Here is a 15,035-nt window from a genome sequence, read left to right as displayed (position 1 = left end):
CCAGCCCGGGCGGCGGGGCCGGCCCCGCGTTGCCGGGCAGCGCCCCTTCCCTGGCACATTTGCAAGTGAGATGCAGAGAATGCAGAGAGCGCCTGCGGAGCTCGGGTGACTTTTAATCTTTTATAGCGGCGCAGGGGTGTGGGTAACCGGGGAAATGGGTAGCCACAGCCTCTAAAACGCCTGGTCTGACAGCGATGAACCCTTGACCTTGCATAGATGGGCGAAAACCTCCATGTTTAAGAAAGAAATGATTCAATATTACTTTTTTCTTAATCTACTCATTGACCTGTTCTGTCACTCAGCAATTACTCTATTCTAGTTCCCCTCAGAAGTGAGGGATTTGATAGCCTTGTTCTCTGATACATCTTCTAAATGTATAAAGTAAGTATCAGACATTCCTCTTCCCTTCTGAAATCCTCATGTATCTCAACTCCGTCACTGCCAATGATGAAAGCACAGTGTATTCTTAATTTACATTCAGCTGCTGCTACTTGGAAAGGAATTGAAAATACTGCTTTTGTCAGATATCCATCTTTGTGATAAACCAGTGACAAGTGGAAGAAGCATTAAAGATTTCCTTTGCTCTAGGGGACATTGTGTTCCGCTGCTGTTCTGCTGGGCCCTACTTGCTTGTTTTTTAAGCACAGAAACTTAAATGCAACTTGTTCATCTTTAGAATTTTCCTGACAGTTCAAGATTTCAAACGCAGGTATGGCCCTATATCACATCTGGCCCCTAAAGGCCACCTTTGAGCTTGTGATGCAGACCAAAACGAACTGAACTAGGACCAGGGGAGGCATTTCACACAGGCAGCATTTTCTCTTCTGCTAATAAAGAATTATGGTCTGTACCATTACTCTAATTTTTACCCATTTGTGGAAAACATTTAATTTCATGTTTTCTGCATTAGGGAATTTTTTTTAATTATTATTATTATTCTGGATACCATTTGCAAATAAATATTTAACATGCAGCCTTTGTTATTTGTTTTCAGGATGCTGCCTTTAATATAGGATACAAACATTTTAAATGTTTGCAAAATGCGAAAATTATGATCAAACTCTTAAGGATTCTAAGCAGAACATTTAAATGGGTCTTTTAAAGGAAATCTTTGAAATCTGGAAATTTTGTAGCTAGTGTTTTGCTTTTGTCTTTATCTCTCTGAAACAGGTTGCATTAAAGTAAAAGTTTGCTGCTGTAAATAGAGCTTGTTAATATGAAACTCACTGGAGTCGTCCGCATCCAGGAGTGCTATGGAGCAATTTTCAACATGGAAGAGAAATTGTTACCTGTGTCTGGTAACAGAAGACAGTATTTCACTGACAGAAAACTTACCCTGAGTGGGGTAGCAACACGCTGGCACCAAACCACTAACTCCAAAGCGAGTGGCGATGCTGGAGCACTGCATGAAAAAAGAATGAGAGCAGTGGTGACTGGAGGTGGAGGCTATTTTGGCTACAAGCTGGGATGTGCTCTTGCCAAGGCTGGAGCTTCTGTTGTTCTCTATGACATACACAAGCCTATCTGGGAAGTTCCCAATGGAGTAGTGTGTATCCAGGTATGATAAATTATATTTTCACAACAGTTGAAGTTAGTTCATTTGCCTTTTCCATAATGTCTCACTCGTTTTCACAGAATCCAAATACCTAATTGCAAATTATTGCAACTTTCAAGAGCTGTTTGAACTGTGTATATATCCCACATGATTTTTGGTTGACTGATTTTAGTGTATCTGAAATAAAGAAAATGATCACACTTGTAATTCGCCTCACCTCCTGACTCTGGAGTACTCCTCAGGACCCAGTCACTGCCCTCATCTGTGCCTTAGTTTAATCGCCTGTAAAATGTATATGGGAGTATTGAGGCTTAACAAATGTTTTTAAAGTCCTTTGAGTTCTACTGAAGAAAAGTATGATTATCAGCAAGTACTGAAATGGGTCTAGTTTTCAGTCCCAGTATGTAAAGTAAGTACATTTATGCAGATGCATTCTCTCTGTGCTAACCCACTATATGACAAATGCTAACCTGCAGCTTTGATTTCAAGTCCAAATATCTTGTCTTATGTATTACAGGCAGATGTCAGGGACTATGATGCCATATTTGCAGCCTGTGAAGGGGCCGACTGTGTGTTTCATGTAGCTTCATATGGAATGTCAGGAAGAGAGCAGGTGAGTCAAAATAGTTTTGCTTTTTTCTGCGTGACTGCCCACTCTGAGGATGAGAGACTTGATGCTGTAAGCATGTTACATTCTATCTCTTCAAATTATCCTGAGAGCCTGAATCCACTCCATGCTGTTTTGATAAATGGCTCTGTCCAGACTGGTGTGCGAGCTGCACGCAGTCCGCTCACACTACTGGTTTCCTAGTTGTGAAATTATTTCCCCCCCCATTTGACACCCCGCCAGCACCCTGGGCGGGCTTCTGAGTTGGAAACAGCCTTGAAGAGTTCTGAAATAGCATGAGGACAAAAGGAAAGACAAGGGAGATTGATACCCTCCAAAATCGTGATCCTTCCCAAAAGCTTTCACGTGGAACACTGAGGTGTAAGGTCACTGGGAGGAATAAAACCTGAACTAAATTATAAATTATTTTATATAACTAAATTATAACAATGGCTGTATTTCGAGTCTTAATTGTTTGCTATTGGGTAAGAAGCTGTAAGGATGTACCGATGTAGGACTCTGAGCCATAATTTTTATAATTAAAATTACAAATACACAGAGACCCCTTCTTACTGTATTTAATAAAAGGAACTTCAGTAATTATCTTAGCTGGATAGAATAGCCCATTCAAAGATGTTTGCAATCCAGCAAATGCTACAGAAACATGGATATTTAACATACTGCTGCAAGATGTATAATCACTGGAAATGTGTATTCAGAAGCACTGCGATTCTCTGCTTCAAGCAGGCTAGTCTGTAAATACCAGAAAAATACAGGTGTATTTTATTAAAAATAAAATAATTAATAATTTTTTTAAAATATTAAAATTTAATAAATTATTTTTTAAAATAATTATTTGACTTCTTGAAGTCTGATACAGCAGCCTAAATTATCTTTTATATAATCAAAGCACTAAACCCACATTTATACACATTTATAACATGCCCCTATTGAATTAAAAAGGTATTATTTCAAAATGCACAAATTCATTATTTTTTTCTTTATTTTCCTAGTTGCACAGAGAAGAGATTGAAACCATAAACATTAATGGAACAAGATTCGTCATTGATGGTATGTATCTAACCTTGCTATTGGGTGTTAGTATAGCACATCAAAATATTATACCACTTAGAAAAAGCCATTTGGCTTTTATGGCACATGCTATTTTTTACTGAATACTTTATATTTTTGGCAGAAGATGAGGAAACACGTCAATGGGGTTTTGATGCTCAGTTCTGTTACGGGGTGTGATATGAGAGCCAGCACTGTCGATCAGCTACTTCAGCTTTACCTAGTCAGTTTTGACCTGATGTCAGAATACGTACTGATGTCAGGAGTTAACTATTTCCATGTGTATTTTGTAGCAGCAAACCTCTTTGCTCCCCAATGGCTGGTGCAGGGGTACTGGCAGCCCTTGGAGCAGAGGGGCTCCAGCCACCCGGCAGCCGGGCAGCTGCCTCCCACAGGCACAGTGCGAGCTTACGGCGCCCAGAGGAGCATCTGCTGGGTCATACAGCACTTGGTTCTACACTGTTGTCTTCCTTTAAAATATGCTTTACATTTTAAATCACCCAATCACCAAATAGAAGGATTTGCTCTCTTAAGATTTGACAGTTTCTCAGAAAAAGCTCACAGAAACCTTTTTCCTGTATTGTTCCAGTTTCCACTAAAGTTATTTCCTTCTTACACTGCTGCAGCCTGCAAACAAAGGAACATTGCTAGATTGATATACACCAGTACAGTAAATGTGGTGTTTGGAGGGCTTCCTATTGAAGATGGTGATGAGGAAACTGTGCCATATTTTCCTATAGAAAAGGTACTTGTATTATATTTCTATGTTGTATTATATTTCTATGTTTCCTCTTTGCTTACTTTCTTGTTTCTGAAAAAGCCTGGAGTTCTCAAGACCATGTTTTGCCTGATACCAGAATCCAGTGCCAAGAAAGAAAACTGTTTACGCTCTTTGTAGAAGCTATTCACAACTTGTTGCTGGGTATTTTTTTTTGTTTCCTGTCAAGGCCTTGATTTTGGAAAATAACTCATAGTGTCCCATTAAAATTAATGAAATTCCACCTGGACATCAGGATTGTGTTCTATGGCTCGGTGCCTCTTTAGCCATTAATTATTTATATGATTTTTCTGTTTCTCCCTTATTGAAGATGACATACAGTCAGCATAAAGCTGATTTGGAAAAGCAGCCCATTTTTAGATGGTTTTATTGCACTTAACACGGAGAAAGTACTTCTGCTTGCTTTGCATACACAGTTGGTTTTTGTGTCCCTCCTCTGTCCATTAAGTACTTTCAAGAAGTAGAGATGAATAGAGAAAATATTGAATAATATTTTGAATAATATATCAAATAATATTTTCTCTGTGACAGTGCCACAAGAAACTGAACAGGATAATTCAGAGCAGTCATCTTCAAAATGTGGCTTTTGACTTTCCGTTACCCGAAAAAGAAATCCAGATTACAAAGTAGTGATCAGTTACATTCTTGGCAGGATTCAAACATACATATATTTATTGCTTCTCAAATGTGCTGAAATTAATTAACTGGATTTGCAGAAACAAAAATGCTTGCTTACCTTAGCAATATGCATGTGTTTTATCCTAAACTAGTATCACACGGCTTCTGTATTTCGAGGTATTTGTTGCCATCTGCTAAGTAAAAACTAGTGGAGAAGAGATACCCCTCAGCCCTGTCATTTCAAGACTAGATAAAAACATATTTGCTTTTTCTCTGTAGCATGTTGATCATTATTCCAGAACCAAATCAATTGCAGAACAAATGGTACTAGCAGCTAATGGAACTCCACTAGCAGGTACTTTTGTCTTAGCATGAATTCATAGTGGAATTTACTACTCCTCTTCTTGCTCTCACTAATGTCCTGTATCAGTCCTTAGTGGACAAGATTGTCCAGCAATTATGAAACTGAGTTATCTATCCCCTCTCACAAATGAAAAGATTTTCAGTTAAAAATCACTTTTAATTGTTCTTAGTTCCCATAGTGTCCCTAAAAGGTTTTACCATGGTAGCAGAGTTTGGTATGTTAATTGGAATGATTAAGACAGCTATAAATTAAACAAAACCAAGTTTTCCTCTCACTGTATTATGCAACATAAGTAAAACATGAATGGTGATTTAAATTGTTACCCCTTCTCCCCCCCTAATATATTAAGATCTGAAGAAGCCACCTGACACTACAGCCTGGAATTATTTATTAGTGTTTCCCGAAGTTTTCCACGTTGAGGAAGCCAGCTATACGCTTGAATACTTAAGCTCACCTGTGAGATACTATAACTGCCAGTGCAAAAACAAATGAATGTAAAGTGCAACATGATTCTATCTGACCAGGTGATACTGGTCACACTGAGCTAAATTTAGCTGTGGACAACTTACAGAAAAGACTCTCTTCACTTGATACTTGCAGAGGGCTATAAAGCAATATAAAGTCACTCATGGGCATTTCATCCCAATAGAATTATTTTGTTTTAAAAATAAGGTGGTTTTCCCTTATTTCCTCTTTTCTCAGCAGCTCTTCACATCTGCTGTGATCAGCAGAAGTAGGGAGGTGATTGTGCCCCTGTACTCAGCACTGGTGAGGCCACACCTCAAGTATTGCGTCCAGTTCTGGGCACCTCAATATAAGAGAGATATCAAGGTGCTGGAGCGAGTACAGAGGAGGGCAACGAAGCTGGTGAAGGGCCTGGAGCATCAATCTTATGAAGAGCGGTTGAAAGAGCTGGGACTGTTTAGTTTGAGGAAGAGGAGACTGAGGGGAAACCTCATCACTCTCTACAACTACTTGAAAGGACACTGTAGAGAGGTTGGTGCTGGTCTCTTCTCACAGGCAATTAGTGACAGAACGAGAGGGAATGGCTTCGAGCTCCAACAGGGTAGGTTTAGACTGAACATTAGGAAAGAATTTTTCACAGAAAGAGTGGTCGGGCACTGGAATAGGCTGCCCAGGGAGGGGGTTGAGTCACCATCCCTGGCTGTGTTTAAGAGTCGTTTAGACGTGGTGTTGGGGGATATGGTGTAGGGGAGAACTTTTTAGGGTTGATGATTGGACTCGATGATCCCAAGGGTCTTTTCCAACCTAAATGATTCCATGATTCTATGATTCTAAAGATGCTCTTAAATTTAGGAGAAATACATAGTTTTGCATTTGTCAATGAAATTAGAACCAGTCAGTGTTCCAAATGTCCCATTTTAATCCTGTGCCATAGCAAGATTGAGTATTTTGCATGCTTTCAAGTACTATTAGGAACAGTTACCAGCAGGTGATAAACCAGCCAACTGATGTACTTGGGAAATGATTGGATTTTTATGATAGTCCTCACGTTCTCCCGCTGAAGTTTTCAAGGGCTTCTGCAGCAGTTCTAGTGGGAGCTGGCTGTGCCTACTGTTAAGAACTTTCAGTTCTAACTTGTACTGCTAATGAGTCACTGGTTCCCATCAATAACTTTGTATGAGATTAGTTGATTTCGTTCCACTTTCTTACCAGTAACTCACTCACTTCAGTAAACTCATCACCATAGTTGGCACATTCATTTACTGCTTTGGCACAGAGACAAAGGGCTAGTTAGAAAGAGGTTTTGAAATATCTAGTAATTGCTACGAATTTAACCATGCTGGCAGGACTTCTCCAAATCTTACCTTGCTACTTTGCATGTTCTGATTCTACCAACTTAGTATCCAACTACTAATTCAACACTTTCTGGTATGTATTAATTTGTAAAATTTATTTCAAAGTTCTTCTACCACAGTCTTTGTTTCATACAAACAAAGACATAATGTAGTCTTGTGAAAGTCACTTAAGAATGGTCTCATCAATTCTTCTAGGAGGTGGGATACTCTATACGTGTGTTCTCCGCCCGCCAGGAATCTATGGACCAGAAGAGCAAAGGCACTTGCCAAGGCTGGCAGTATGTATTTTAATTTTTTAATCGGCAGAATTGTCTATGATATACGACAGCATCATTTACTTGTGTTATAAATTGACTGACCTTCTCATTGGGCAGCAATTCCACAATTCAATTACCTGTTGAGGATATTATAACTTTTGTTAAAATGTAGTATATTATACATTTTTAAAGTCTTTTTTTTTTAAATACAAACACATGTAAGTCCAGCTTTATAATTTAATGCTTACTGTAATGATAAGATTGAGATATTTCAAATGTCTGTTTAGATGCAAGTTAAACCAAATGGTTTAAAATATTAATGAAAAGAGATACAGCAAAATATCTTATCTCCAGTCTCAACTATTAACAGCTTTCACTACCCAGTTAAACAAGCTCAGGAATCAGAAGCACCTTCTGGTACAATAGGTTACTGAAGGGCAAAGAGCCAAGGTGCTTATGTTTTACTCTTTTTCACTTGCTGTCTTTTATCGTAGGACTAGTACAGTGTTTAGAATATGATCCATGTAGAATTATATGAGTCAGTTATTTTAAAAGCATCAGTACAATATAAAGTTATGTACAGCACTGAGGAAGGAATAGATTAAAGCTTATCACATAATAAATATTTTTGGTTTGTGGCTGTGGTAGGAAATTATATGCAAGTCAGCCAAAATGCACTTTATCATCTTCTAAATAAAATAATTTTTAAGAATGGCAAATGTTAGTTAAACTGGAGATGTTGTCTTTAGCAACAAAAAAATGCCATCTTTTAAAATTTCCATTTAAGACTTTAAGCTTATTTATTATGCCCATGATGCAACTCTCAAATTTTGCAGTTTCTAGAATTTACCTGTTAAATGAAAAATATGACACCTATGATTACATTCAATTTTTCCCAGCTGAAGATATTTGTTAAAATTGATCCAGTTTTGTGAATACTTTTGATCCATTCAGAACTGTATCTTGCATCATACAATGTTTTAAAATCATAGCAATCATACAGTATCCTTAGAAGAGACTTGTATTTTTTGTAAATTCAGGATGTATTGTGTTCAATGCATTCTTAAGTCCTTCCTCAGGAGTAGTATTTTTAGAGCTTTCTGATTTCTCTTGATTGTTTTTAATGGATTTTTTTGGGTTTTGGTTAAAAAATGGTAATTTTTTAAAGTAGAGACAAACCCACATTTAACTGGACAAGAAAGTGCACTGTGCCTTATTTTTGAACCTATTTTGCTTTGGTTTCATGTTTGTTATGTCTACAGAAGAATATTGAGAGAGGTCTACTTAGCTTCAAGTTTGGGGATCCTTATGCTACAATGAACTGGGTGCACGCAGAAAATCTTGTACAAGCTCAAATTCTAGCTGCTGATGCTCTCACCCCTAAAAAGAACTACATCGCTGTAAGTAAACAATAAAAGCACCAGTTTTCATCTGACAGTGGATCCTGCCACTGTCCTGTTCTCTAGTAACTACTGCAGTAGCAATAATTAGTGCATGGGTTATGTTGCAGTCTCTGGTTTTAGTTAACAAATGTGGTATGAACAGTGTGGGACCCGGCAGCATCGGCTGTGCAGTGTATTCAGAGTTGGAATATTCTGTTCTGCAAGAATATCTCCATCTTTGCATTTTTGTAATACAACATTTGCCATTTCTGGAACATGAGGAAAGAATGTTTGCAGGTAGATTTATCTCCTGTTCCCCTGTATATAGATCCAGACTTAATGTTCTGAACTGTGATCATCAGTTCTTCCCATACCATATGCAAATGAAAGCACATTTTATTTGGGTTCATTGATTTCAAAAATAGTTGCAATCTTTTTCCTTCCTGTAAAAACAGTTTAGTATTTGACCTAGAAGCAGTACCCTTAAAGCAAATTAGAAAGATTTTCAAAGTAGATTAACCTACTTTTTCTAAAACCCTAAAAGCAAAAGGGAAAGAGGTAACTTGGGCCTTGGTTAGGCAGAGGGAGTCTTACGGATTTCAATGACCCTCAGCTGGATCAAGAGCCGAACATGTCCCACCACTGGTGACTGTGTCAACAGCACAAGTGAAATACGGGACTGCTTTAAGTGCTTTTGGTAACCTCTGTCAATATAGCCATTCTGTATAGGCACATCTGTAAGAAATGTACCAAGGCATGTTAATCACATAAACCACTTGTCCAACCATTTCAGTGCACACATTAGTGCAACTGATTCAGACGCACGTAGAGTTTGTTGGCTTGTAAGTACATCCATGCTTATTTTATATTGCAGTATTATTTGTAAGATATTTATAACGAGTCAGGTAAAGAAGTCAACACATATATGCAGTATTATTTTTACTGATTTCTCTCTTCTCTACCTCTTTAACAGAGTGGCCAGGTGTATTTCATTAATGATGGTGAAAAATTCAACCTTTTTGAATGGTTAACTCCACTTGTATGTACAATATCTACTTTATCTCCTAATACATTCATTTCTTTGACTGTATACAACTCCAGCTCTTGTGCGCATGTTACATTTGGTATGTTTGCTTAGGGTGTAGGAGTTCCATTCTGAATGTAGGTTTAATTCCAGCTCGAAGTTCTGTAATTAGTGGTGAAACAAAGGCTATCTAAAATAATGCATTAAAGCAACTGTCTTCATTGAGACCAAAGAACCATCTAAACCAATATGCTCTTTTGAGTTGCTGTTATCTTCATTTCTTGGGCATACATTTTGGGTGGACAAAAAAATATAAATCCTTATTAATCTGTAATATAAATACTTTTCAAAAGATCATTTTATTGTTAACAATGGGCTCAAACTGTATATCAGCACACTGTTACATTTTGATTATTATACACTTTTTTTTTCCTTTTTTTGAGACTGCCACTTGAAAATTACGTACTGTCTGCATGTGACTAACTGGAATCCCCTGAAAAATTAAAACTCAAATAGTAACAGCAATGGTGTTTTTTTCTGTTTTATCCGTAAATACTTCCACAAATATCTTCTGTATCCAAACTTTAAAACTTGTTTGAGGTTTCTGTTGTTTTCACTGCTTTTTAAATGTCTTTCAGTTTGAAAGATTAGGTTGCAGTAAACCACGGATACGTATTCCTACTTCCTTAGTTTATGCATCAGGTAAAAATATTTCATCAACATTTCTCTTTCCTGTCCACACTACCCTCATTCCTAAGTGTAATATAAGATGTTGTTTTTTTTTAATTTGCCCACAATTTTCAGTTTCATGTATAAAAATAATATGCTGTGGGCTCATCTAGTGTGCAGCAGTTCAGGGTGAAGTTCAGCTCTATGCAGTGTGTTGAAACCAGAATGATCTGTTATGTAAGTCCCACAAAAACAGATTTTATGTAGGACTTAACAGATATATAACTTTGTGGAGTTAATCCATGACTTCATGAAATACACTGAAGAGTACCTGCTTTGCTGCATGGATGGATTTCTTGTTCTCCTGTATCCCATGCTCACTCCAGAATCAAGCCCACGCACAGCTACGAGAGAATCCAACTTTGAGTATTTTGTTGTTACCACATTTTTTATGAAATCTCACAATCTTTTCACTAGAACTGTCACCAACCCCTTTTCACACAAGGACCCTAATTCAGACTGACTGAATTATTAAGACTAAATCCACTCCCTTGTGAGCAAGCAGCCCTGTTGATGTTAGTGATGGTGCCCTGAGCTCTCAGTGCGAGATATGCCAAAATCATAATGGTATTGGAATTTACTGTTCTTACTTCAAGTAGAAATCTTTTGTTATGCAGCCATGATAATGGAATACCTTCATCTGATGCTGAAACCATTTGTTGAACTGTCTCCACTGCTGACCAGAAATGAGGTAAAGTCTTTGTTTGTAAACTCCCCTTAATTCTCATAGGATGCATACATTCATACAGGTTAATACCAAGGTACAATTTAAGATTAAGTCAGTAGAAAGTAAAATCCACCCAGTACTACTTTATGCTCATTACCATAATCTTTTAAAAGGTAAGAGCTTATGCTTGCAATCTGGGAGAGGCTGCTTCAGCTCTTTCTTTCCAAGGCCCTGTCTGGCTTTGGCTGATCACTTGGGCCCCCATTTCTGAAGGTACTTAGGCACCTAAGAGAGGGCTTTTATCTGCCTTCTTAGGTACATAAACAAGAGTGCAGAACAATTTTTATGGATGTTCTCAAGACTAGAAGATTCTGCTTTGCAGCTTTTACTGCCTCTTCAGGCTTTCAAGATTCTCCTTTTGAATGAACAGTTTTAAAGATAATGTGACGTGCCAATAGGATATTAATATAATGTTGTGGTTGTTGGGTTTTTAAATTTTATTTTACATTTCCTTTAACAGACATATTTCCTATGTATTTCTGTCTTTGTATGTTGACTTTCTGGTCTTAGGTACAGAACATTTCTATAACCCATACATTCCGAATAGACAAGGCACGGAGTCAGCTAGGATACAGCCCAGAGAAGTTTACATTTGCTGATTCCGTGGACCATTACATTAAAACGAGACCAGAAGCCCAGAATCATCACATCTTCCTCAAAGTTCTGCTTACTTTAATTGTTAGTGTAAGCTTGATCATTCTCTCTTTAAAATGTGATGGTCTTTCAGTTTTGCATTTTTTTAAAGAAACACAGCACTGACTTGCATAAACTGCACGTTCTCACAGTACTGCTACCTGGATCATTCTAATCTCAACAGTTACTGGCTCCAGTGCAATAGGCAGTTTTTATTAGACTTAAAAACAAAATTGTAACAGATCATCAGCTGTACTTGTGAAATTAAAATTACAGCCAAGTCGCTGAAACACTGGAATCAAAATTATTGCATGTTTATTTCACACCAAAAACCAACTTTCTGAATTGATTGCTGAAGTAAATGAGAACCTGCAGAAAGAGCTACAGCCAGCCTGGAGTGCTTCATCAGTGAAGAAAAATGGCTAAAATAAGGAAAAAGATTGACTACAGCTGCTGCCATGGCTCACTGCCTTGGGGAACAGAGGAACAAGAAAAGGGATGGACAGAACAAATTACTGTAAATAACACATACCAGCCGTAGAGAGGGAGTTCACTGTGAATTCTTTTGTGAATTACCTGTATCACTTCATATGAGGGAAAATAAATATGTACTTGAGACTTTGCTGAAATCAGTCCTGTGCCTCTGCAAACTGTTGTGGAACCGCTCCCCACCCTACTCCAGGGGTGCAGAGCCGTCTGTGACAGCACCTCTCAGGCCTAGGAGATGCATGCAGGTATGGCTTTTCATGAGTTCAAAACTCTGTATTTTAGTTAAATTGGAAGTTATTTACTAAGTTATATTATTTAAGTGCATTTATGTCATAGTAGAGGAACCAGCCGCTATGGGTTGCACTAACCTTTGCACTGCTTCTTTTAGCTCCTGTAGATACTGAGATCAACAACTAACACATTTTAGTTGCTTATCAGCTGAACTTTAGGTACAACTGTGTTTTTTCACCTAAAGTATAGCAGTTGTACTGAGCAAATCCCTGCAACAGCTAATGAACAATGTGCTTTTTTAATTACTGTTCAGCTAAAATGGGCCTGAAAAGCTGGGGGTCTGGAAGTCCCCACGCCCTCCCATCTGCCACTCAGGCTGGTGAGTTATCACAGCAATCTTCCTCCTCATTGCACCTTTTCCAGCCTGTAACATGGGGAGAGAACAATCGGGAGCAGGATGCAAACAGAAAGAGCGAAGTTTGGGAAAGGGGACAGGACTAGGGATGAGGCAGGACAGCTACAGGAATCACGGGCGGGGGCGGGGGGCGGTGGGGCGGTTATCACGGATGGATTTGAGAAATCGGGAGAAGGCGAGAGCACTCAGACGATGCCTCAGTCCAGACCAGGCAGGAAAAGCCAGGTGCAGGGCCTGAGGGTTGAGAGTGGTGAAACCCAACCACAGAACAGCCAAAATTAGTATTTCTGATTTTAAGCCAAAAGACATGCGAGGAAGAGAAGGCTATACCCTCAGCACATACCACAACTTTCTGAAATTCGATTTTGCTGACCGTGACTGGCCACATCCCCGCCTCCCCCCGAGCAGGACGCGGGGCGCTGGGCCCGCCCACGTTCGCCGCGACGGTGTTTGTGGTGGTCGGGCGGCGAAAAGGAGCTGCCGCAGCGACAAAACAATCTGGCAGCGGTGGGATTCGAACCCACGCCATCGAAATGACTGGAGCCTAAATCCAGCGCCTTAGACCACTCGGCCACGCTACCGTCTGTGCACTATAGCCCCCGCCAGGCCTCTTTCACAGGGGCGGCGCCGTGGCTCTCCCCACCCATTTCCCTACGGGGCCCAGCCGTCTCTGCGTTGCCACAGCACCCGCCCCCCGGGGAAAGAGGCCGGCTGCAGCGGGCGCGGCCGCCTCGTTCGCCGCCGAGAGGCCTCTACGAACGGGGGTGCTGGCGGCGCCTGTACCCCGCACCAGGCCCCGCAGGCTCCCCGGGCCCCGGCCAGCCCCACGGGCTCCCTCCTCTCCCGGGGCCCGGCCGTCGAGGCACTGTGTCGGCGGCAGACACGGGCCGGCTTCTTAGCAAGGCGCTGCCCGAGGGCCTGTTCGCCGCAGCGGCGGCGGCGGCAGCAGAGTGCCAGCTTGTCCTCAGGAGGGCGCGGACCTGCCACTCCGGGGATGGCCCTGCCCCGCCGTGGCCGCGCGGGACGGGCAGCCCTTCGCTGGGGCCTTGGCAGCTGCAAGAGCCCCCAGCTCCTTGCCAGAAAGAGAGCCCGGCCAGCTCCCGCCCTACAAGCAGGATCCCCTGCCAGCTGCCCCCAGCTCCTAGCGGGGAGCCAGCCGCCTCTCGGCCCGCTCCGGGGCTGCGGGGCCAGTGACCTTCCCAGCCAGCTGCCGGCTCAGCCCCACGCTGTGTCCTCAGCTGCACCATTCCCACCGAACTGGGAGGCCCCCGGCACAAGTTACTCTTGTGACTTTCTCAGTTATGCTCATTTATCACACCGGTAATGGCATTCCACCACTATCAGTAGCCTATAATAGCAGATGATAATTTTTTTAAGCATTATCAGCACGCTTTCATGCAGTGGGAACCGGGCATCTGGCTTCCACCAGGCCTTCAGACTCAGTTTGAGGAGTCTGCCCTGTTCCCAGGCCTGAGGGCAGCCCTGCGGGTGCAGCTGTCCCCCCGGGCACTGGTGGGGGGGGCTGCCCCAGAACCACAAATGGGAAGGTTGCGCTCTGGTGCTGATGGGGCAAAAGCACTGTTTTCCATGGCTGTTAATACTTACAACAGTGACTTGCAGCTGGGAGATGAGTAGGACCTCAGAGGTTTTCTGCACAATCTTCAAACGTTGTACATGTTTTGAATGTGAGCTTAAACTCTGCAGGAATTTGAGGCTACCCAGAAACATGCCTGTAAGAAGCAGCACGAAACGGCAGCTCGGTCTAGCCTCCACTTTAGGTTCTCGAGGTCCTCAGCACAGCACTGGAAACCACTGCCGAAACTACAGGAACCCTCAAATGGCAGGCAGTGTCCTTGCTGCTGCCTCCAGTCCCCAAGCTAAAGCTACTGTTTAATTTATGTAGGTGGTGGGGGTGGTAGGTGGGTGTTCCTGACAGAGTCAGTGTGTGCTTAATTAAATAATAGTAATCGTCTTCCTGAAGATTACCTCAGCACTAGCCCTGCAGCAGCATTTCTCTCAGTGTGCCTTCCCTCTTTGAAGAGTATTTTGTGCCTGTAATGCCACAAGAGACCATCCTTCTGTCACAAAGGACTTACTCACATATATTCCTTCTCAGTTTTGTAACCCTTGTTTATGGTAAAAAGCACTAACGAGGATTATTTACATGAATTCAAGATGAAACGACAGTGAAAGCGGCAGACTCTTTGCATACCTCCTCTCCCTCCGTCCCCCGTCTCTAATACTTAACGATGCTAATGGAAGGTAGTTCTCCTCAAATTTTCAACGTTTTTCTCACAGGAATTAAGTCTCCGGGAGGCTCGAGGCGGGCAGCGGA

General features: G+C 41.1%; 1 protein-coding gene, 1 long non-coding RNA gene and 1 other non-coding gene across 6 annotated transcripts in view; 1 reads left to right on the top strand and 2 right to left on the bottom strand.

Moving 5' to 3' along the window:
• Positions 1 to 1,392, bottom strand: part of LOC106893433 — a 3,613-nt gene extending 2,221 nt beyond the window's left edge. Inside the window, exon 1 of the long non-coding RNA XR_001413072.1 lies at positions 1,336 to 1,392. This is a non-coding gene — a long non-coding RNA (uncharacterized LOC106893433). The remainder of the gene's footprint in view (positions 1 to 1,335) is intronic.
• The window catches only part of LOC106893430 (putative short-chain dehydrogenase/reductase family 42E member 2), a 14,181-nt gene extending 2,000 nt beyond the window's left edge, over positions 1 to 12,181 (top strand). For 3 of the 4 annotated variants that reach the window (XM_014951372.1, XM_014951373.1, XM_014951371.1), the window contains 11 exons: positions 1,171 to 1,558; positions 2,073 to 2,168; positions 3,176 to 3,233; positions 3,860 to 3,978; positions 4,909 to 4,984; positions 7,009 to 7,091; positions 8,333 to 8,470; positions 9,426 to 9,491; positions 10,115 to 10,178; positions 10,823 to 10,896; positions 11,443 to 12,181. In XM_014951372.1, coding sequence (XP_014806858.1) covers positions 1,217 to 1,558; positions 2,073 to 2,168; positions 3,176 to 3,233; positions 3,860 to 3,978; positions 4,909 to 4,984; positions 7,009 to 7,091; positions 8,333 to 8,470; positions 9,426 to 9,491; positions 10,115 to 10,178; positions 10,823 to 10,896; positions 11,443 to 11,691 — 1,365 coding nt within the window. In that variant the 5' untranslated portion in view covers positions 1,171 to 1,216 and the 3' untranslated portion in view covers positions 11,692 to 12,181. Of the gene's footprint in view, positions 1 to 6; positions 710 to 1,170; positions 1,559 to 2,072; positions 2,169 to 3,175; positions 3,234 to 3,859; positions 3,979 to 4,908; positions 4,985 to 7,008; positions 7,092 to 8,332; positions 8,471 to 9,425; positions 9,492 to 10,114; positions 10,179 to 10,822; positions 10,897 to 11,442 lie in introns of those variants that run through there. The other variant, XM_014951374.1, reaches the window with a different exon arrangement.
• Positions 12,182 to 13,199: 1,018 nt separating this feature from the next.
• On the bottom strand, positions 13,200 to 13,281 carry TRNAL-UAG. The gene has a single exon. It is a non-coding gene; the product is annotated as a tRNA-Leu (tRNA).
• Between the last annotated feature and the right edge of the window lie 1,754 nt (positions 13,282 to 15,035).

This window comes from Calidris pugnax, unplaced genomic scaffold, assembly GCF_001431845.1.
Source record: "Calidris pugnax isolate Ruff unplaced genomic scaffold, ASM143184v1 scaffold198, whole genome shotgun sequence".
In the NCBI taxonomy this organism is placed as follows: Eukaryota; Metazoa; Chordata; class Aves; order Charadriiformes; family Scolopacidae; genus Calidris; species Calidris pugnax.
Note: the sequence above shows the minus strand (reverse complement) of the source record. Positions and strands in the feature narration are given on the sequence as shown.